At 30.1% G+C, this 25,575-nt stretch overlaps 1 protein-coding gene across 3 annotated transcripts in view; it reads right to left on the bottom strand.

The window, feature by feature from the left end:
- Positions 1–25,575, bottom strand: part of LOC105249372 (5'-3' exoribonuclease 2 homolog) — a 52,751-nt gene that overhangs the window by 17,030 nt on the left and 10,146 nt on the right. Inside the window, exon 16 of one of the 3 annotated variants that reach the window (XM_025407953.1) lies at positions 24,605–24,846. The exons of the other annotated variants lie outside the window; for them this stretch is intronic. Coding sequence (XP_025263738.1) covers positions 24,716–24,846 — 131 coding nt within the window. The 3' untranslated portion in view covers positions 24,605–24,715. Of the gene's footprint in view, positions 1–24,604; positions 24,847–25,575 lie in introns of those variants that run through there. 3 annotated transcript variants of the gene reach the window in all.

Genomic DNA, 25,575 nt, shown 5'->3' with positions numbered 1-25,575 from the left:
TCTCACAAAGAAACCACTTCATTTAATCATTTATATATGTTGCAATTATTTTTATTTCCTATAATTATCTTCATTTTCTATAATTTTCTCTTTTAACTTTTTGATAACACCAACTAAAAGATGGCTGAAAAATTTATTGAAAATTTAATAATAAAATTTATTAGATTTATTAAAGCAAAGAATATGTTATAAACACATAAGGCAGAGTCTTCACCAGACGTTCCCTTAATTCCGCGATTCTCGTATCCCGCATTTGCTCTCCTCTCTCTATTTCGTTTCGCATTATATACATATATATCTTTGTGTGTGATCGAAGGATACACCATACAGGCACGATTATAGGGGAGCGATTCGGAAGAAAGGGTGGCCGACACGAGAGTAACGTGTTGACTCTCGCGATCGTGCGCCGTTCCTAATTTATTTGCTATTTTACAAGGGGAGCTGGATTTTTCATCCTCGATATCATTCATGAGATCGATTCTTTCTGGCATTAGAGACGTTTAACTTTCATCGAATATTTTTATTCATTCGAGATTGAATATCATGATTAAACGTGACGGAGGGAAAAATCGACTCTTAGATTTTTGCGATTTTCAGATTTATAAATCTCTCCGAAACTCACTGAAAATAAACAGTACGTTATAAGTCATTTAAAATTTGTAGATAAACAATTGTCATATGTCTGTCAGAAAACAATTAATTCGCTTATTTAATACTGCTGGATTTTTATTTCTATCCTTTTATATACAATAACTTTTAAAAATAATTTAATAAATGATTAAAATATTGCGAAAAACGATTAGAACATAAGAAGGTTTATCACATTTGTCTTCAGAGGAGCATTATATAATAAAGATATGTTCTTTAATTTAAAAAATATTTTTAAAGATTATTTTAAAGATTACATATTTTACAAATAATCTTTAAAAAAAATCTTCTATTTTGAATTTAAATTTTTATTTGAATATATGTAATATTGAATTATCTTATTTACATTAATCAATAATAAATAAAGATTGAAAAATAATTTTATTTTTCTCTCTGGGTTTGAAAAAGAAATGACAATCATTAACGATTATTTTGCTTTCATTATCTCGCACGTTGAAAAAAAAAATAAATGACCGTCCATTTTGGCTTCCATTCAGAAAGAAGTTGAAAAGATCGAGGCGCAATGAATGATGTATGTTCTTTAATTTAAAAAATATTTTTAAAGATTATTTTAAAAACTACAAATTTTACAAATAATCTTTAAAATAATCTTCTATTTTGAATTTAAATTTTTGAATATATGTAATATTGAATTATCTTATTTACATTAATCGATAATAAATAAAGATTGAAAAATAATTTTATTTTTCTCTCTGAGTTTGAAAAAGAAATGACAATCATTAACGATTATTTTGCTTTCATTATCTCGCACGTTGAAAAAAAAAATAAATGACCGTCCATTTTGGCTTCCATTCAGAAAGAAGTTGAAAAGATCGAGGCGCAATGAATGATGTATGTTCTTTAATTTAAAAAATATTTTTAAAGATTATTTTAAAAACTACAAATTTTACAAATAATCTTTAAAATAATCTTCTATTTTGAATTTAAATTTTTGAATATATGTAATATTGAATTATCTTATTTACATTAATCGATAATAAATAAAGATTGAAAAATAATTTTATTTTTCTCTCTGGGTTTGAAAAAGAAATGACAATCATTAACGATTATTTTGCTTTCATTATCTCGCACGTTGAAAGAAAAAAAATAAATGATCGTCCACTTTGGCTTCCATTCAGAAAGAAGTTGAAAAGATCGAGGCGCAATGAATGACTCGACTCGATGACGCTTATCTTTGACACCGAATTTCTGGCTTGCTGGCAAACGCGAAAGAGACACAACTCGGTGGCAGCCGTGTCAGAGGCGACCAATAAATTTATCGAGCGGGTGTTGGCATGGAGACTGCCGGACAGAGCTCGGTCGGATGGTCCGGAGGGTGATGAGAGGGCTCTTGAGAATCCTCCATGAGACCATCACGGAGAAATTGGAGGCAGCCACCGGCACCCATGGCCTACGAGAAGGAAGAGACGGGGAGGGGAGAGAAGAGACGTGCTCGAAGGTAAACTGTACGTAGGTGCGCGGAAGTGGATGTGTGTGTGTGTGTGTGAGAGAGAGAGAAGGAGAGAGAAGCGGAAGTGAGAGGAGGAGGAAGAAGAGGTAGGATATCGATTCCTCGCGGTGATCCAATCAACGATGGCGCCTTATCTGACGCCTTTACGGGCTTTAACTTAGCTGCCATTGGAGATGATACGTTCATCTTTGGTGAATAATTTTCAATCTCAGGTCTGTAGAATGAATGGACCAATAACACAGGCCTGCAAAAAAGGGGGTCAAAATTTCTTTTTAAGATGCAATAGTGACTTTTGACGTAATTTTGTGCGTTGAATTCGAATCTGGCCGCCGAATTTGCGTAGCACGTCAGGTTTTTGAGTTATTTGTAGTTGAATAGCCCAAAAATCGCTATTTTGGCCAATTTTATGAATTTATTGGGAGTAAAGCAAATTTTTTGAAATATTTCTGTCAATGGCATCGTATAGTACTCACCTTCATCTTTCGAATCCACTTTCGATTACCCCGCCGCACGATTTTTTTTCGCTCAGATATACAAGTTATAAGACTGATCATGCATAGGGATTTAATAAGCCATTCTAAATCAACCGTGCCACCTCTCTATCTTACTACGAATCAAAATTAGGGTAAAAATATACATTTTTAAATACCTTCTGTCACCTTTTAAAATTAAAAATGGCGCATCCAATATGGCGAATAGAATCATAATAAAAAAGCATAAAATTTAGAAAAATTTATCAAAATGTGTAACAACTGTATTAGACATTTCTTTACAATATTTTTTTAGCCAACCGAACCTGACATATGTCAGTCTTTTCAAATTTCAAGATCATGGATCTACCATATTGATGTCTATATAAATTTTCTTTAACGTAAATTTTCTTACAATGTCATACTTATATATCTCAGCGAAAAAAAATCGTGCAGCGGTAATCGAAAGTGGATTTGAAAGGTGAAAGTGAGTATTATACGATGCCATTGGCAGAAATATTTTAAAAAATTTGGTTTCCTCGCAATAAATTCATGAAATTGGCCAAAATAGCGATTTTTGAGCCATTCAATTACAAATTACTCAAAAACGTGACGTGCTACGCAAATTCAACGGCCAGATTCGAATTCAGCTCACAAAATTACGTCGGAAATCACTATTGTATCTTAAAAAAAAACCTCGCAGGCCTGTGTAATTCTTGCCAGTAGAGATTAAACGGTTTTATTTGACATAAAACATTTTATCTAATTGTATATTGAATTGGAAAATTAATATAAGACACTCGCAAATGCTCTTTTAAACTTTGACGCGAATTTCAGAGTTTATTCGAATCAAAATTTTATTCCTATTTTCAATATGTTTATTGATTTTAGAGGATTTTGATAGGTTTCGTTTATAAAATGTTGTATTAAACTCTCTTACTTTGTATCTTAAATAGACGGTAAATTCATTTCTCACTTGGAGATTTAAAAAAGGAATCTTCAGCAAAATAATAGATTAAGTAGTTTTAAAATATAATGATTTAATTGCAAAAATATCAGAAAGTAATTAAATTAATATTTTAAATTAATATTTTAAATTAAACATTGAGGTAGCAGAAAAATTTCGGATAATAATAATCTTAATGATTTGATTCAAGATAAAACTGAAGAGCACAAAAAAAAAGAGAAAGAAAGAGAGAAAGAGATTTTATAAGATAAATTTTGCTCTTATATTTTCAATGTTAATTTTCATTATGAATTCTAAAAAAAACGATAGATTTAATTTAACTCCTACTTCTTTTTATCTCAAATATACGATCTCAAATAAACGATCAATAATTTCCCACTTAGAAATTTAAAAGAAAAATTTTCGGTAAAACTATAGATTAAATAAATTTAAGAGAATTATGTAAACTGCTAAAATATCAAAGTTAGATTGAAAATCGAGATCTGAGAAACAGTTCAAGAAAAACTTAAGATTCGAAAAGAGTATTTCTTAAAAAGAAGAAATTAAAAAAAAGATCGCGCGATAATTAAATTAGAAAATGAAATAAAAGTATAAACTAAAGGCAAAATTTTACATAAAAGATTTGCAGAATATCAATGAGATTAATGGCCCGATATTTGAAAAAAAAAAAAGAGATACAAACATTGCGAGATAATTTTGTATTTCAATACATATCCCATAAAATAACTGAAATGTCAAAATTTATTTTTTGATTATTTTATCTGAATATTTTTGTCTCATATTTATCTTAATATTTTTATAGGCAGAATTTTATAAGCAGAGAGGTTTTCCCAATTTGTGCCCCCCGCAATTTATATTTTCATCGTTTATGAGACAGAAAAAGGCGAATATCGGAAATTTGACGGAAGGAGAGAACAGAAGGGAGAAATATATTTTCCATAGTTACAGCGGCAGCTCTCTAGATTGAGCCGATTGCGCCGATTCGAATCTCGCTGCCATCGTATTGGCGTTTTTAGTATATAGAGTGTCCCAAAAGGACCGTTCGAATATTTCATAAACTATGCACTTTAGAAAGAAATATTTCAGACAAAAGTTGTATGGCTTGAAGGGGGCCATCAGATAGTGGCAATGATTTGACTTTGGAGAGTCATTTGAAGGTGACGTGAAGATCACCATCAATTTCTTAAATGGAAACTCCCAATTTTTTATTAAATATTCGTATAGCTTATCTCGAGAGCTTTCCAAAACACTATAATAAAGTATTTCTTCATTGAGTACTTTTCGAGTTATGAGGCTTGAAATCATTTCTTAATTTTGCATAAACCATAAAATATCTAGTAAAATATTCATTTTTCGATTATTTTACCTTAATACTTTTATGTACAAAATAATGAGAGGAATCAATTGGTGTAAAGAAAAAACATAGTTGTTTTTAAGAAAAAAATATGTAATTTGCAATTAACAATTACATATTTTTTTTAAAACAACTATGTGTTTTCTTTACACCAATTGATTCCTCTCATTATTTTGTACATAAAAGTATTAAGGTAAGATAATCGAAAAATGAATATTTTACTAAATATTTTACGGTTTATGTAAAATTAAGAAATGATTTCAAGCCTCATAATTCGGAAAGTACTTAATGAAAACTAACTTAATTATAGTGTTTTGGAAAGCTCTCGACGTGAGCGACCAGAATATTTAATAAAAAATAGGGAGTTCCATTTAAGAAATTGACGGTGATCTTCACGTGACTTTCAAATGACTTTCTCATGTCAAATCATTGCCACTATCTGATGGTCCCCTTCAAACCATACAACTTTTGTCTGAAACATTTCTTTCTAAAGTGCATAGTTTATGAAATATTCGACCGGTCCGGGACTTTTGGGACACTCTGTATAATAGCACTCGGGAAAAAATGCTAGATACTATAATTTATCGTGTAACACAAAAAAATACAAGAATCTTTGACAATCATACGTGATAATCTTTTCGAATCAAGGCTCTCTTATTTCTTCATTTTATAAAATTATTTTGAGAGAATTATAACGTCAGGAATCATTTGCAAAAAAATTTTTTCTTAAAAGAAAACCGATCTACCTCGACATGTTTCATAGAAGTACGTTTTTAATTTCATATACAGCACAGAAGAGTGTTGTGTATTTACATCTCTCTCATGTAACTATTATATAATTTTTTAAAATTAAATTAAGGTTCTTTTTTAAGCGGCTAATTTAGATTGATTGGTTGTAGGATTCGTAAAGTGAGGAAAATAAAAGAAGCGGTATAATATTCGTATGCTTCGGATGCAAAAACGGACATCGGATTTTAATTGCATCATTTTATGCATTGAAATGCATCGAAAATATGGATCTTGCCGATTGGAGCGACACTCCGCGCGATACCACTTGAAACATTCAATGCTGAATCCACTCGTGCACCATTGATATAGCACCGCAGGCAGAATGTACAAAATTCTGATTGGAATTGTGAATTTTGGCTCATTTTTCTATTTTTTTTTTTATTTGCTTCTAACTCTCTATTTTATTTGGAATCTTCAAAATATCTCTGATATTAAAATTCGCAGTATCGTCAAGCAATTTTTTCCGGCCATTATGATCCGCGTAATTGGCTAAATTTATTTTACATACGCCGAGAAATTGTGATTTTTCTCAATCGCGAGGAGCACAGATTTTTCTTTTTAAAAAATATAAAAATTTTTTCCGAATCTTTAAAGATTGCAAAAAATATTGCTTTCCGATCGCGATTGGCCGGTTTGATCCTATGCGTGATTATTTCGAGGAGCGAATAGAAGGGACGAAATGAGACTGAAGAGTCGTAGCAAGGCGAGTGTCGCAAACTTGAGCTGTCGAGGAAAGAGAAGACCGATGGAGAAGAGGAAAGAACCAGGAAGGATACACGAAAAAGAAACAAAATGGTGGCTGTGTAAGGGAAAAAAGAGACAAGGAGACAGAGAGAGGGAAATGGAAGGGTAAGACGTTCGTATGGGAACGAGTACGTTGACGAAGAGGAAGACGAAGAGGAAGAGGAAGAGGAAGAGAGTGGTCCTTGTACAGCAAGGACCCCGGGATACCGGCAAGGAGTATCCTAGAATCGTCGAGGATGCTTCACTCCCATAGCCCTCTTTTTCGTGCCCCTTCCGCGATTCGTTCCTCTCTTCCCTCTCTCTTTCTTTTTTCTGTTGTAAATATGCTCCACTCTGTCCTGCTCAGTGGATTTATTCCTCGCAAAGGGAATCATCGTCTCTTACAAACGCGAAAAGGGGTACCGCTGAGGGGGTTCCTCTCTCTCTCTCTCTTCTTCCTCCCTTTTTTCTAACGGATTTAGACGCGGCGCGTTTCTTCTCCCTCACCCTCGTTTTATGCGCCGCAAGACCTTGGTACTCTCGGATTGCGAAATCAAGGGCTCTTCGAGGAGCCTAAAGTAGTTGAGCGTATAGGGATTTTGCCTCTTCTACACGAAACGCTCTATATCGAAATAATCATCTATTCTTCCCTTTATGATTGAACTTTATTAAGCGAATGCTAATGATATTCACCGACGCGACGTCTCTCACTTATACTGCAGTCCTAGAATGTCCACGGACTGTAGAAATAGGAATTTACATCATACACAGTGTGATCAAAGTAGGATTCCTAAATAGAATTTTATCCTCTCTACTATTATTGATTTTATTACTATCCTATATTTCATGTTATTTTAGTAGATACTCTTCAGAAATAAATCCAGCAAGTGGAATGATGATAAAGGAAGGATCTTATTCTACTCGTGCGGCTCGGACTCTCTATGAGAACGAAGCACGAGCCGATCTGCACCGCAGAAATGCCAAGGGGAATCGGCTTTCTCCGGAAAGATTCCGCGTGCTAGGCCAATAAAACACGGGTTCCCCCATCGTATACGATCGTTAGTCAAGTTCTCCAAGATACGAAGAAACTGGATCTTTCAAGAATGGAACGATAGGTCAACAAGTCGAGGCGACCAGAGATCACTTCGAGGCACCCGAAGGGGCCTGGACCGAGAAGAGATCTCTACCTAGCCGTGACGACTTAAAGAAACCCGATACGATTTGCGAGATTCCGAACGTATCTCGGATACCAAATTTCAAGCACATTTATATGGTGTTTTTCACACTTCCGACGACAAAGACTGACAAGTATCGATGATGTACCTCGACTCGTTTCTCCTACTTTCAACCTTAATCTTCTCATGTTTATGGAGGAATTTTTATAGAGAAATTGAATTTATATAAGAATTCAATTCTTACTTTTTTGTGTGTATCTCAAATAATGTTTCCCACTTGAAGAATTATACAAAATTTTGATCAAATTATAGATTAAATGGTATATTTTTTAAAATTTAATTTGTGCGATTTTCTGACTTATTTGTCATATTTTGTAATAACTCTTGTGTTAATTTTATATTTGTTATTTTCTATATTTTATATTTTATATTTTATATTTTATATTTTATATTTTAAATTTTATATTTTAAATTTTAAACTTTATATTTTAAATTTTATATTTTATATTTTATATTTTAAATTTTATATTTTAAATTTTATATTTTAAATTTTATATTTTATATTTTATATTTTAAATTTTATATTTTATATTTTAAATTTTATATTTTTAATTATTGTCTCTTGTAAGTTTTCTGCTAATGTATCTCAATTCTTTTTCTCTGTGTATTAAAAGGGATTTTTCTTTCTCTTAAATAAATGCTTCAAAAAAGTGAATAATAGTGTAATATTTCAAAAAGAGTGCTTCCTAACAGCACACGTAAATACTGAGAATGTTCGAAGAATATCGCAAAAGTGCATATATTATAACATATATTATAGCATATATTATTACATCATAACAATGCATATATTCTCAGACATTCGAGATACATACAATGATATAAGTATATACTAGGAATGCTCTAACGTTCGCCTATTTTGGTTAATGGCAAATACTGAGAATACCTTGTAGTATAATTCATATATGTAATAAAAATATTTTTAATAAATGCAGTAAACGCACATACTATTTCTTATTTTAATTTCAGATAATCTTTTTAATATTCTGAATCCCAACAAGGAATCCAGAACAATTAAACTACTAAACAAATGAAAAAATTTAAATTAAGTCAGTTTATTATAAATTAAATTGATTAAAAAGAAAAAAGGAAAAAAAAGAAACTTTGGAACTTATGTTAGTACTAATCCTTTATATCCATTTCATCAAAAATTAAGTAGAGTTTGGTGGCGCAAAATGAGGAAACACATGCAATATTATAGAATATCTTGAAAATATACGATAAAAAATATACTAATACGAAATATGCAAAGTATATTCTGAGAATATATGAAAAATAATATACAACAAGAGATGTAATGGGATTATTCTCAGTATATTACATCTGTAACGTATATATTTACGGTATATTCGAATGATATGTGCTGTTAGAGATCCCATTGTTTAAAATATTGAAAAATAAGCGTTAGATTAAAAATTGAGGTCAAAATAGATGAAACATTTCACAAGAGCAGTTAAAAGAAAAACCAATATCGTTAAAACATCAAACAATTATGGAAAATATGAAGCATATTAGTTCATTATAACGCAAAAAATTGACAGCGTTGAAAAGTAAAGCTGAAACATAATTATATTCTGTTTTAATAAGATTAATTATTAAAAGACAAATTTATTTTTACTTGTTATTTTATACATTTGATGCATCAAATATATATATATATATACTTTTCTATTGCGAGAAGTGGATTTTGAAAGCTGTCGAGAGGAACGTTATTGTTCAGCTAGTCTACGTGAAAAAAATCGCTCACCGCGGCGGCGCCTACAAAAATCCGATTCGCCGGATGATCCTCACCGTTTGCTATGGGAGGGCACAATAGAGGAGATTGAGAGAGTGGTGAAAACTGAAGAGGGGGCGGGAGAAAAAGGAAAGCCCGAATTCTTACTCCGCAACCTCTCTCCCTCTCCCTCTCTCTCTTTCTTCGTTCCCTCACTTCGCGCGGAAATGAGGTGGAAAACCGCATCCTCCGGGGATCGACTCACCTTTTCTTTACTTTCCACGAGGATACTAACGTCGGATTTCGAGCACCGCGCCTGCGGTTTCCCGATATTTCAAACGTGTCCGAATCACGAAGCGGATTCCCGAGGCAACCGAGCGCGAGAGAGTTCAACGTCAGACCGCGAATAAAAGAAGAAGAAAAGAAAAAGACGCCTCGTTTATCATATTTCATTTTTTATCACGAAAATTCCGCGACAGTCGAGAAAAAATAAATATAAAATTGAGAAAAATGGAATATTGTCTAGCCGCCATCTTAGAAACTCAAGATAACGTTCTTTCTCCGAATCGAAAATTTTGCTCTTTTTAATTAATTTTCTCTTATTTATTTTATTTAAAGAAATTCAGAGAATTTTATTATTTCTTTATTATTTTTCTTTATTATTTTATTATTTCTTTCCCCGAATCAAAAATTTTGCTTTTTTTAATTAGTTTTCTCTTATTTATTTTATTAAAAGAAATTCAGGAGATTTTATTATTTCTTTATTATTTTATTATTTCTTTCCCCGAATTGAACATTTTGCTTTTTTTAATTAATTTTCTCTTATTTATTTTATTTAAAGAAATTCAGGAGATTTTATTTATTCTTTATTATTTTTCTTTATTATTTTATTATTTCTTTCTCCGAATCGAAAATTTTGCTTTTTTTAATTAATTTTCTCTTATTTATTTTATTTAAAGAAATTCAGGAGATTTTATTTATTCTTTATTATTTTTCTTTATTATTTTATTATTTCTTTCTCCGAATCGAAAATTTTGCTTTTTTAAATTAATTTTCTCTTATTTATTTTATTTAAAGAAATTCAGGAGATTTTATTATTTCTTTATTATTTTTCTCTATTATTTTATTATTTCTTTACAGAAGTCGAGAAGCTTTTACTTTAAATAGACAATAAACGAACAGTTTTCCATTTAAAGGTTCTAAAGAGAAGCTTTCGACAAAATTATAGATTAAATAGAATCGGTATCAAAGTAGATTAGTTGGATTAAAAATTAAAATTGAAAATAGGAAAAAAATTTCACATGCACAATATGCACCTGGCAAAAATAAAAGAATTGCGAAGAATAAAGGAGAGAAGATGTTTTCGACAAATAATTATAAATTTTCACAAAAGATGGAACAAAAGTTAAGAAGAGTTTAGTATACAAAGTTTCGTTTTTTTTCATTATAACCTTTGAAAACGGAAGCATTTTCAAGCGTACGTTTATCGAAGCTTTTCCTTTTACTCAAAATGAAAAATTTTTTTATTCCAAGGCTATAGTGTCCTCGCGTTTGATTACGTTTTATAGAGCTTTTTTTATCGTGAAAACGAGGGGCGCGAGAGCTCGTCGACATTTTTGAATTAATCTCATTCGACTGCTCCCTTTATGTACGATGGGCTCTCCCTCATATATCCCGTGGCGAACCGCTTCGTGGCTTCAAGGTTAATTGGAATAAAAGCGAAAGAGGAAAGAGTACGAAGGGCCGAAGGAAAAAGCGGGATGCTGAGAATAGGAGCGGATCGAAAAGACGACGAGTTTTTCTTACAGTTCGCCGAACCACTTATGGCGTATGGTACATAAATCTTGCGAGATTTTCGTACCCGAGATGCAATAAGATTGTCTCAAGAATTCGTCTGGAAAATTGAAATCACCGAGAACAATCGTAAGAATTTAAAAATTTGATAAATTATATTATTACAAAAATATTATAAATTAATATAATAATTATATAAATTAATATAAAAATTAATATAATAAATTATTATAAATTAAATTATTATAAATTAAATTTACTATATTATTATAAATTAAGATAAATTATTACAAATTAAATTTACTATATTATTATAAATTAATATAAATTATCAATTATTATAAATTAAATTTACTATATTATTTTAAATTAATATGAATTATTATAAATTAAATTCACTATATTATTGTAGATTAATATAAATTAGTCTAAATTTACTATATTATTTTTTCAATTTTATCTAAATTCTTCAACATTTTCTGGCTTCAAAGATATAAATAAAAATAATCGAATGTAAGAATAATGTCTTGAGATCGAATTTTAAGAAATGGCTGCATGATATTTTCCAAATTTCTCCTGTCGTTTAAGAAAAACAAGTATGATTTATACCGCCAGAGTCAAGATCGATGTTAAAATGTATAATAAATTAAACGATTAAATTCAATCCGTCAATTTATAATGTCGCAACACATTTATTCAATTTCGGAGTCTCGGGATATCGCGAGGATCGCGTGAGAAGATAAAGAAAAGGAAATTAAAGGGAGAAAGAGAGGGGGCGGAACAGGTGTACGTTTGCTCCCGAATAGACTTGTCCTTTCATAATCTCTCGGAAATACGAGCCATTTACCTTTATGCGGTATTACACGAGAAGAAGAAGAAACGAGAGGGAGGTTCATTCACGTGAACGAGACTGAACGAAACGATTTTCAGACCTCCCCCTCTATTTTTCTTCCTTCTTCCAGTTTGATCCCCGACCTTTTCTCGAGGTAAACTATGGTAAACAGACCAGCCCCAATTACCGAAGACATTCGCTTCTTCGAGTCAGGTCATGAGGATGTAATTCGAAACGACGCGTGTGTAAGCGAAACCGGAAGTCAATGGTGAGGAATGACCACGTGACCAAAATATTTTTCGGACTACGGTGGTCATCGATTACTCTCTAAAAGTGAATCAGTATTATCACTGAAAAACAGTAAATAGTCACTGATTACAGCAGTTATAAGTACAGCACTGTAAATCAGTGATATTTTATTGAAAGAATCAGTTAATAATTTTGACTGTTTCAATCAGTAATATTTCTCAATATCAGTAATATTCCTTTCCTTATTGTCAGTAATATTAAACTATAATCAATCTCTCTATCTATTTCATATAAAATTAAAAATTTTATTTATATTTACTAAATATTTACTATATTAAAAATTTTATTTTATTTATATTACATGCATATTGCACTTGTTATTTTAAATAGATAACGAACGAATAATTTTTATTAAGTCGCCAGACATTTATTTGTCCGACTTATAAATATCGATTTAATATCTGAAGCCTCTCTATTGAGATTATATCAGAAATTAAATCGAAGTAATACTTCTAATTTTAAATGTCGCTCTTTGCAAACTTTATATAATTCTTATAACTAAAATTAAATACGAAAGAGATAGCGATCGTAGCAGTAAATGAACGAACTAGCGATTACTGGTTTTACAGTAAAATTTACTGATTTTACAGTAAATTTTATTTTAACTGACCATAATCAGTGAGATATAAGATAAAATAATAAAAAAGTAACGAACGCTTCCATTTAAGATCAGTAAAATATTCACTGATTCTCAGTGAAATTTTATTTTACTGTTTAAATTAGTGATATTTTCACTGATTCACTTTTAGAGAGTAGATAGATAAAAGTTTGCCATTTGTAAGCAAATTTTATTGATACACTAAAATAAAATCTTAATTCGAGAGATACATAAAACTACAACTTTCAACAAATTTTTACTCGAATCTGATTATTTTTTGCATATATTTTCAACAATAAAAAGTTAATTTTTTATTTATTTATAAACAATTAAAGGTTTATTCAGAAATGTACTAAATTTGCACCCTTTGAATTAAAGCTACGAGATTTTATATACAACTTGTGACATCTGACATCTCGTGATTCCATCGAAATTTCAAGACAATCGATTGAAAAATGCAAATTTAATAAAGTTTACATTTTAAAAATGCTCGTTTTAAATAAATTTTACTAAAAAAATAAATAAATTTTAAATAAATTTTAAATAAATTTTACTAAAGCACTAAAAATGCATGTTTCATTCTCCAAGTGTCTTCTCATTTCACAGCCTATAGCCACAGGGAAGAAACTTAATTCTGTTCAGTCACTAGAAATTGCTCTGACCCTTCACGACACACAAATCGAAATCGCATACGACGATCTAATAGAATTTCATGCTTATCGGAGCTGGACGTGTCAAGGGAGAGAGGGTAGTCTTTTCTGCCGGACGCCAAGTTCGGTCAGGCGAGGAATTGATAATCAAAGCAACCCGGTTAAGAGGATCGATTGAAGTAGCCCATTAGATTCAAACATTACACCAGCAAGATCTCTCGAGCGATCTCGTGATGTTTGAAAATCACGTATTTCAAGCAAACAAGGTATTTAAAATAGAAGATACATAATTTATCAATTTTTTCAACACAGAGAATATTGATTGATTGAGTGCTTTAATAGAGAGATCCTCTTCTTGTGATTTCAAGCAGAGAAATAAATTGAGAGACAAAAATGGAAACGATAACATCTGTAATTTGTATCTTATTAAATAAACGCATAGTTCGATATATTTCACTCTGAATAAATTTTTATCCAACACAGAAGCTAAAGAGAGAGACAGTTTTGTGGAAGTTATACAAGCTTTTTTGTGTACAAAATCACACAGAAAAAAAGAGAAAAAAGAAGATTAAATTAATATTTTTAAAATCCTAAGTTTGAATTTCTAAAATCCTAAGTTTGGATTTCTGAAATCCTAAATTTGGATTGTGCACAAAATTACACAGAAAAAAAGAGAAAAAAGAAGATTAAATTAATTTGTTTAAAATCGCCAAAGTTTGGATTTCTAAAATCCTAAGTTTGGATTATGTACAAAATTACACAGAAAAAAAAGAGAAAAAAGAAGATTAAATTAATATTTTTAAAATCGCCAAAGTTTGGATTTCGGAATTTCCTCGAAATAAAAAGTGTGTTCAGTTGCTCCCTTTTCGGATAAAGATGTCTTTGTTATTTCGAGATAATATCTTCATCCGTTTCGCGACGAAATCACGAATGCTATTATCTATCCTCCCCTCATCGCAGCACTCACGCTCTTAAGCAAAAAAATGTCATCTTTGACAAAGCCGAACACAAGTAGTCGTATGTATCCTTAAGTGACAGCGGTGCTTCCACGCTAATGAGGCGCGGCGTAATTAGTGAGACTGTCTACCGGATGGAGTCCCACGACAAGAGAGAGAGAAAGAGAGAGAGCGAATCCCTCTCGACACCCTGAGTCGCTCACTCACCCTTCTTCACGCATCCTCGAGCCATACCGCAATTTCTTGTCGGTAGATAAGAGAATACGCATTACCTCTAAAAAACTCAACTGTCTTTCTTCTATAAAACAAAAGGAAGATATATATTGCTGACACTTTATATTATTTTCAGAGATTATGGACCTAAAATAGATTTTTCACATAGAAAACATATTTTATCGACTCATATATGTTTTGTCAAATGCGAATAGCAGCATGTAGCAAAAAAAATTCACACGCATTTTTCGTTTCTGACTTTATGAGCCAGTGCAGCTAAAAAATATTAAAAAATAACAATGATAAAAAAAATTTATTTCTCGACAGAAATCATCAATCATTATACATTAATCAATATTAATAAATAATAATATTAATAAATAATAATATTAATCAATATTAATCAATATTAATAAATAATAATATTAATAAATAATATATTATATACGAATATAATATATATTTTAATATTAAATATTAATATTGAAATTAATATTAATATAAATATTAATAAAAATTAATATAAATATTGAAATTAATATTAATATAAATATTAATAAAAATTAATATAAATATTGAAATTACTATTAATATAAATAATATTAATTAATATTACATATGCATACATTTAATATTAATATTAATATTAATAATATATATTGCTGACACTTTATATTATTTTCAGAGATTATGAACCTAAAATAGATTTTTCACATAGAAAACATATTTTATCGATTCACATATGTTTTGTCAAATGCGAATAGTAGCATGTAGCAAAAAAAATTCACGGCATTTTTCGTTTCTGACTTTATGAGCCAGTGCAGCTAAAAAATATTAAAAAATAACAATGATAAAAAAAATTTATTTCTCGACAGAAATCATCAATCATTATACATTAATCAATATTATAAATAATATATTATATATAAATATATTTTAAAATTAGATATTAATATTGAAATTAATATTAATATAAATATTAATAAAAATTAATATAAATATTGAAATTAATATTAATATAATTAATATAAATATAAATAATATTAATTAATATTACATATGCATAAAATTAATATTAATTTAATATTAATAATATATATTGCTGACACTTTATATTATTTTCAAAGATTATGGACCTAAAATAGATTTTTCACATAGAAAACATATTTTATTGACTCACATATGTTTTGTCAAATGCGAATAGTAGCATGTAAAAAAAATTCACGACATTTTTCGCTTCTGACTTTATAAACCAGTGCAGCTAAAAAATATTAAAAAATAATATCGATAAAAAAAATTTATTTCTCGACAGAAATCATCAATCATTATACATTAATCAATATTACTCAATATAAATAATATATTATATAAGAATATAATATATATTTTAATATTAGATATTAATATTGAAATTAATATTAATATAAATATTGATTAATAAAAATTAATATAAATATTGAAATTAATATTAATATAAATAATATTAATTAATATTACATATGCATAAAATTAATATTAATATTAATATCAATAATATATACGTGTTATCAATCATATATCATTTTTAAAGAAAATTTAAACATAGATTAAGTCCCGAATTTTCTCATAGATATACCTCTTGAATCGATATTTATCTTTCTCCTCTTTAGTAAGGCAAATAATTCTTGGCGGAGGAACTGAAAAGATCGGCGAGAGTTAGTTTCTATTAAAGCTATTCACACAGACAGCAGTGCATCACGCAGACAAAACAGCTGAACCCACCCTCACCCCCTCTGTCTTTCTCTCTCTCTTTCAATGAACTCTGACGAATTCACGGAGGGTTCGCGCTTTTCGATGCGTGGCTACGGTGGGTGGGTGAGCCCGCGAGGGCGGAAAGGCCGATTTAGAACACAATGCGGCTCAATGCCGAGGAAATTAGCCGCGGCGCTGCCGGTGACGCCCCGTCATCCCCATACCATGGAAAGCAAGCCTCATGCCTTACGTGTCCCCGCTCGATTCTTTCGGTATTATCATCCATCGATTAATTTATATCGCGCCTGCGATATCATCCATCGACGATCATCGAGATACGTCTCGTTCCGATCTAAACTAGCTTGTTGCTCGGTCTAAACTATGCTTACACACAAAGCGTTCCAATAACTTCTGGCTTGAACTATAGAAGTAGATTGTAAATTTAAAAAATGTATAATATACAAGGTGGCCCCGAACGTTCCAGTCAGACTTTGAGATCTTATAGGAAATTTAATTCTGAATAAAAAATTTCCTATAAACATGGATCGAAAAATGCTTCCTTAAGAAGTTATCGCTCAAAAACCTCTGATGAAGGAAGAGCAAAAGGTAAAAAGAAAATGAAATAAAAAGAAAATGAAACTAAATAAATTTCTTGAGAAAAACGATAAAAATAAAAAATAAAAATCTTTTTCTTTTATGAAAATAAAATAAAAGTTAGTTTAAAAAAAAGAAATTATTTTATTTTCATAAAAGAAAAAGATTTTTATTTTTATCGTTTTTTTTCAAGAAATTTATTTAGTTTCATTTTCTTTTTATTTCATTTTCTTTTCACCTTTTGCTCTTCTTTCATCCGAGGTTTTTGAGCGATAACTTCTTAAGGAAGCATTTTTCGACCCATGTTTATATAAAATTTTTTGTTCAGAATTAAATTTCCTATAAGATCTCAAAGTCTGGCTTTCGGGTCCACCTTGTATACTAGAGAAAATATGAACTTCGTATGAAAATAATGGTGTGTCTGGGTAAAAAGATTTTTACAAAGTATTTTTTTTTTCATTATGTATAAAGTTGTGTAAAGAAATATTAGACACAGTTAAATAATCGAAAAGTGAAAATATCTGAGAAGATATGTGTAATATATTTATGCGCTACAGATTATTATATACATATAATACGTAAGCCCACAAAAGATCACATGTTCTCTAATAGCAGATTTTGTAATTTTGTAACCAATAAAACAATATAATTATTTCCTAGCAAAAATCATTTAAACAATTGAAAAGTTTTTCATAAATTAAATTTGATGAAGATTAGAAGATTAATTATATTACATTTTATTATTATTATTATTATTATTATTATTATTATTATTATTATTATTATTATTATTAGATATTTATTTTAATTCCAAGCTCATAATATTTAACATTTTTTATTATAATTTCAGGTAGAATTTATTTTAATAATATTATTTAAATTTGAGGTTTAGTTATAAAAATATATGATGGAAAAAAATTGACATCCGTAAAAAATAAATGTTCTGCAAAAATAATTTTTCTCGAAATTTTCGTTGAGGAAAAATCGACTTCAAGTTGATCGAAGGATTCCCTATCAAAACAATATCAGATTTTCGCTGATTTTATATGTACGTATTATATACAAATATTGTATATGTGTTATAAAATATATCTTCATTTCCATTTTTAAGGATTTTATAATATTATTTAATACTTTTAATACTATTAAAAGTATTAAATAATATTATAAAATCCATGAAAGTTATTTAATTATATAATACTTTTGTATATATATATACGCAAAATAATTAGGAAAATCGATTTATGTAAAAAAAATCATGCAATTTTATTAAATACACAAATTAATTTCCAAGTAATTTGTAAAAATTAATATGGAATCTAAAAAATTGCTAAAATCTCCGAAAGTATATTAATTTATAAATTTTAAAAAATAATATAAATATTAAAAAATAAATTTGCAAAATTCAAAGAAAGAGAGCGAGAGAAAATATAAATACTGGAAATTTAAAAGTAAAAATAGAAAAATAAAAAGTATTCGGAATCAAAAAGCGTAAAATGATAAATTATATATATGCATCTATGAAACCGAAGAGATTAAATAAAGTAATACATATTAATTGACCCATCCCGTTAATATTACTTATAGATTTTATTGAAATACACGAAATACACGAGATCACATGCATTGTATTATGTCGTAAGTGGCTCGAGAGACGCTATCCTCGTAACTCTTTGAAAAACCAAGTCAATGGCGATTAAATTTCTGCCTGTCTTTGGCGTCAAGGATTATCAAATGTTCCTCTCATTGCCATCTCGAGGCGAGGGTCAAAAGAGAACCGTAGACATTGACTGCCTCTCTCTGCCAAGATCCGAGGGATAAATTCGTCATTGCACGCGTAGGTGAATGGAGCCCGTCTTTAATGGGGATCCCATGATGCGCAGGTAGATAAACGTACCGTGAATAAAGGCCGCGGTTGAATAAACGGTTAAAGAAGAAACGGTAAAGAAGAGAAGGCGCGCACCTTTCGTGCCGTCTCCTTTCGTTTTTGCACATCTCTCTCTCTCTCTCTCTCTCTCTTTCTCTTCCTTTTCTTTTAAAATTCTTCACGCGTATATAATACTTATACGCACGTATATCCGTTTTCTAGTAAGTTAACATTGAAAAGCACGTCGCTCTGTAATTAGTTCTTGCATCCCCCAACTTGAAACATGCTATTAAAAAACGCAAGAACGTCTAATGAAACTGCAAAAAGTTTTGCTGCACAAAGGACAGTCTTTATTTCGCGTGCGACAGCATTGATTACTGCAGATTCAATTATTTAATCAACCTTCAAAGTATTTGCCAGAAAAATATTATTAAAAATATTAATCAATGACAGATCCAAAGTCATTTCATATGAATTATAACAAAAATAAAGAAAATTTCTTCGGAAGCAGAACTTTTTTTAGCGGTTTTCTGACATTTTAAAATTATTCCTACCTGAAAAATATATGAGATAATTTTATAAAAAACTATAAAATGTAAAATAAGTATAAAATAAGTAGAGATGATCTATAAAATAACTATAAAATAAGTAAAGATGATCTTGAAAAATTATGTATGTAAAGTTTGACTGAAAAATTAAAATATCTGATAAAAGAAGAAATTAAATGAAGAAAACAATAAAAATAATCATTTTGTTTTTTTTTACTACATTCTAAAGTCGAATTTTATCATGAAAATCCTATTCGATAATGACATGTGTTCAAATGACATACAAAGCAAGAAAAAAAATAAAACAAAGAGAAAGAGAGAGAAATTAATTAACGTGACAGATAAATGACATACTTCTTGGAAAAATTCCAATTTGAAAAAAAGATATGATTTTGATATCATTATAAAAATTATAATAAATATTATAATTAATAAAAATTATAATTAATATTATAATATTAGTATTAATATATTTAGTAATTAATTTGTGTATTTATTAGTAAGCAATTTTTGCATTCATTAATAAATAAATGTATTTATTAATAAATAATTTTTCTATTTATTAATAAGTAATTTTTATATTTATTAATAAATAATTTTTGTATTCATTAGTAATTTTTTTTATCAAATATATATATCCTGAAAAAATACCGTACAGTTGAACGGGAATTCAATTAAAGAAAGATGAGAGATATAATATTGCTTCAATCTTCAATTATATTAGCCCGATATTTTTTTAACCGGTAGATAAAATTTTCATCAGTCTCGCTTCATGACAATTACGATTTACTACAATCGTTTCTAACGCTCCCCTCGAGAATCACCGATAGTCGCCTTCTCTCAGGGAAGCGAGAAAATATATTGAAAGAGTTAAATGATAATTTTGAGAACTTTGCTGGGGTTCAAGATGAAACTACCGTGTCACCGGCATCTTTTCACCGGTAGCCCTACAGATCCGGGGACTCGTCTTATGCTTGGTTTCTACACGATTCGAGCCTCTGCTGCCGTTGCTGCTGCTGCTGCTGCTGCTACACGAGTGTTTGCAGTCCACTTGAAACCAGTCCCGGACGAACAAGCGCACGTGTATGCGTGTAAATGTGTGCGTAGAGAGAGTGAGAGAGAGAGGGAGGTGGACACAGAGATGAGAGTAGACGAAGATGTAACACCGAGGCCAGAAAGGTTGCTTAATTTGTCTAACGAGGGCTCCCTGCACCTGTCATCTGAACGCCGAGATGGACGAGCGAACAAAGTATGATCGTCTCCCTTCACCCCTTTCCCCCCTTTTTCCTCCTCATCCCTTCCAGATACCGTTTACTTGTTTACTCGCTCGCCTACATCGCATATCGGGTTAATAATGCACGAGGAGCGTGCTTAGATTTGCGGCGCAGCTTGAGAAACTTTCGCCCAATGGCACTTTGAGGAGAGCATAATAATTTGCGTTTGCTATATATATGTATAAAATTAATTAATGGTATAATATTCCGTTTTTCTGATTCACATTTATTGTTTGCCTCTACAATCGATAGTCTGCTCTTATATTTAAGATCTTAAGTAGTGGTCTTAGGTTGTCTTGAGACCTTTCGGCTATGAAAGGATCGTATATTTTCAAACTTTACTTAAGACGATCTTAAATAAAAGTCTATGAGAAAACTTAATTGTACAGAGTGGCCCCGAACGTTCCAGCCAGACTTTGAGATCTTATAGGAAATTTAATTCTGAACAAAAAATTTCCTATAAACATGGATCGAAAAATGCTTCCTTAAGAAGTTATCGCTCAAAAACCTCTGATCAAGGAAGAGCAAAAGGTGGAAAGAAAATGAAATAAAAAGAAAATGAAACTAAATAAATTTCTTGAAAAAAACGATAAAAATAAAAAATAAAAATCTTTTTCTTTTATGAAAATAAAATAAAAGTTAGTTAAAAACAAAAAATTATTTTATTTTCATAAAAGAAAAAGATTTTTATTTTTTATTTTTATCGTTTTTTTCAAAAAATTTATTTAGTCATTTTCTTTTTATTTCATTTTCTTTTCACCTTTTGCTCTTCTTTGATCAGAGGTTTTTGAACGATAACTTCTTAAGGATGCATTTTACGACCCATGTTTATAGGAAATTTTTTATTCAGAATTAAATTTCCTATAAGATCTCAAAGTCTGGCTGGAACATTCGAGGCCACCCTGTATATTTAGGAATAAGATTCTCCCTCTTTCTTTTATCAAAATAAAAAATTACGATAATATAAAGAGCGATAGAAATAAATGGTAAATGTGAATCAAGGAAAAGAAACATTATTAATTACAATGATATTAATAAGAAAAAATTAGTAAATCAAATTTTTGTCCATTAACATTATGTTTTTCTTCTATTTTTTGCATCTATTAAAATTAATTGGGAGAAACAGAAGAGAAAAAGTAGATATTAAATTTAATATTTTTCTCTGTGTGTTTTCTATTAATTTATATTGTTATATATCAAGCAAAGTAAAATTTCATGTAAATTTCGTGAGTTTTTAGCCCGTAAAAGATGCAGTAATTTCAAAGATAAATTCTGTGAAAAAGCTTTTTAAGAATTTAAAAAAAAAAATTCTTCAAATATGAAGAAAATACGCAATTCAATTCTTAAAATTAGTAAAAAAGTTCTTTAAGAGAAAGATTATTGTATTGACTTTTCATGAGTTGAACTTATAAGATGAACTCCACAGTATTTTACTATATATATATATATATATATATATATATATATATATATATATATATATATACAATATATATATATATATATATCATGTAATTTAATCATATATGTCATATATTTTTAAATAACGAGATAAGAAAAGATATTTTAATATTTTCGCAAAAATGTTGAATAAAATTGTAATTGATTAAAACTGTAAATACAATAATAATAATAATAATACTAATAATAATAATAATAATAATAATAATAAGTTGATTATTTTAAAAATGGTATCTTTATGAAAGAAACGAAATTTAAATTTGCGATCTTTAAAAATATACTACATTATTTCAAATTATATTTTTCTAAACTTTTTTACTAACTAAGAATTAAATTCCATCTCAAAGTAGTATTTCTTCATTTTACAATTGTCTTAAGTTATTTATTTTGTGACAATTTAAAAAATCATATCTTGTAGATACACGTTTCTTTAGAATAGACTTATAATATTTGAAATATCCTATAAATTTTAATCAATTTTATTCAAATAGATATGATAGAATAGATGATGCTTACTTAATAGAGATTATAAAATTTAACAAGTTTCTTCCACGTAATAATAGTAGTCACTTTTTCATTATTAAAATTTATCGATGATCCTTTTAATTTTTTAAAATGGTAAAGTAATAATTGCATATTATTTTCTGTTTTATTTTTTAATTTAGAAATAATCTAAAACTATTCAAATTATTTCTTATGTATTAGTTTTCAAGGTATAAAGTTGGAAATAGAACATATTGAAATAAATAAATAAATTTCATTAAAATATCAATTTTTCCCCAAATTTAAGTTAAAAATAACAAATTTTTTTATATGATATAAATATTAACGTCTGAGATTAAACTTTCAAATTAATAAATAAATTTTACGAATTTTAATTTTGGAAGAAAGTCGCGTTTTAAGATAAAATCGCGTCTGCGTGGAAAAAAAATGCGAATTTCTTATGTTTTTCATGGAAAGACCATTTCGTATCCGCGACACTTACTCTCTCGAGGGTTCGGCTCTTGTCTGTGCGTGGCATTTACTCCCCTCGGTAAATCAATCACACACATTCATCGTACCCCATATAACGTTTTGTTTTTATGCTCGCGCATAAAGACAATCGATAGATAAGATTCGAATGGAATACAAGACTCTGAGCTATATAAACGCGTATAAGAAATTATAATATATTAATGTATAATATATTACGAATAAAAATTGTCGAGATAAATAATTAATATAAGCTTGAACGAAAAATAAAATAAAATAGTAATGATTACTGGAATCAATAAATCATATGAAATGGATTATAAAATGAATAATTGGAATAAATGGATTATTTTTTTACTATTATTTTCCTCTATTTTTTTTCTTTTCAATTATTTTTCCTCTAAATCTTAAATTTTCTTTAAACATTTATTATCTAATGATGAGATGCTATATTTTCAAAACATTTAAATCTGCAAAGTGAGAAACCCCGAGCAAACTTCCCCAAATATTTGATGGAATATGAATTGCACGTTTTTGTCTTATATTTTATTAACAATTCACTTATTTATTTTTCTATTTTTATAAAACAAAAGAAATTCTTTTTCGATTTTCTAATGATGAGATGCTATATTTTCAAAACATTTAAATCTGCAAAATGAGAAACCCCAAACAAACCTTCTCAAATATTTGATGGAATATGAATTGCACGTTTTTGTCTTATAATTTATTAAAAATTCACTTATTTATTTTTCTATTTTTATAAAACAAAAGAAATTCTTTTTCGATTTTCTAATGATGAGATGCTATTTTCAAAACATTTAAATCTGCAAAGTGAGAAACCCCGAGCAAATCTCCTCAAATATTTGATGAAATATAAATTGCACGTTTTTGTCTTATAATTTATTAAAAATTCACTTATTTATTTTTCTATTTTCATAAAACAAAAGAAATTCTTTTCCGATTTTCTAAACGAATTGCGGGATTATTGCTCGCGCATTTAATAAATAAATTCCTGTGGAATATAAAGTATTGATCGTTGTTTCTTTTAATTATATTTTCCATCAATCCTGCGCGTATTCCGGGATTAACAATAGCTACGAGCAAACGCGATCTGGGAACGCGACGAATCCAGAAAAGCGGACGGCGAGGAGGAGAGAGGGATGAGGGCGGGCGGACGGACGGACGGACGGACGGACGAGGGGGTAGATGCGGGGTAGGTAGGTAGGCACGTCTGCTAATTGGATAATTATGGAGTGCGCCGCGTTTGTTTTATAATTGGGCGCAACCCGGGGAACCGTCAGTGCGCGTCGACAACGTGCCAAACAACAAAACGGCCGGAGTCACGCTCTACGTGACGAACTACCCTCGGAGCTAATCCAGGGACCGAAGGGCCCCCCCTCGGCTTCGCGTCCAGCCCCCTCCTCCATCCGGTCCCCCCTCCCCCTCACTCGTCTCACCGTTTCTGCGCCAGCTCCAGCACCATCCACCACTAATCAGGTGTCGTGCGATAAGTTTTGTTTAAGTGTTTCGTCGGTCCATGGTGTTTTACAGCGCTTTTTTTGACGTTGGAGACTTTGGTGGAGACGATGATGGTTGAAATAATGATATATGCTTCCTCTTCGCCCTTATTTCATATGTTATTGATTGTCGTGTTCGAGCCATCTTTAATTTACAGACTGCAATATATTTCAAATACATGAATTATTCGTCATCGAAATGAATTATTACCAAACATATTAAATGATCCTTCGAGTCTAACTAAAATTCACGCATCGCGAAGAGGATGACTGAAGGTTCTAATAGACAGGAGGTTCAAAGGAGTCGCGTGCGCGCGCTTTAATTTCGCGACTCTTCCAGCCTCAGTATTGTGGAGGAGAACAAGGGGCGAAACAAGTGGTGGGAGAAACTGGTTCCAGTTAGAAGACGATTGACTGACTGACTGACTGATTGCAAAACGCTTTCGTTAGGGTCGCGCCACGCGTGGGCCTTGTCTCTCTCTCTCTTTTCTCTATTTCCTTCTCCCTTCAACCCTCCAATTCAATCCCTTCCCGTCCTCGTATGGCGAGGTTCCCTCTCAGCATCCTGCGTATCACCTACGTACCTACCTACCTACGGCAAAAGTCGCGACGACCTGTCATCGATCGATACATCATCCCCTTTCAATTTCCGAGCCGCAAAATTGGCCAAATAAAATAGCGCAATATGTATTCATAATTATACAGAGTGTCCTAAAAGTCCCGGACCGGTCGAATATTTCATAAACTATGGATTTTAGAAAGAAATGTTTCAGACAAAAGTTGTATGGCTTGAAGGGGGCCATCAGATAATGGTAATGATTTGACCTTGGAGAGTCATTTGAAGCTGACGTAAAGGTCATCTTCAATTTCTTAAATGAAACTCCCTAT

Source organism: Camponotus floridanus, unplaced genomic scaffold (genome assembly GCF_003227725.1).
Source record: "Camponotus floridanus strain SB8 unplaced genomic scaffold, Cflo_v7.5 scaffold199, whole genome shotgun sequence".
In the NCBI taxonomy this organism is placed as follows: Eukaryota; Metazoa; Arthropoda; class Insecta; order Hymenoptera; family Formicidae; genus Camponotus; species Camponotus floridanus.
The sequence above is the reverse complement of the archived record's forward strand: the minus strand, read 5'-3'. Positions and strand labels throughout refer to the sequence as shown.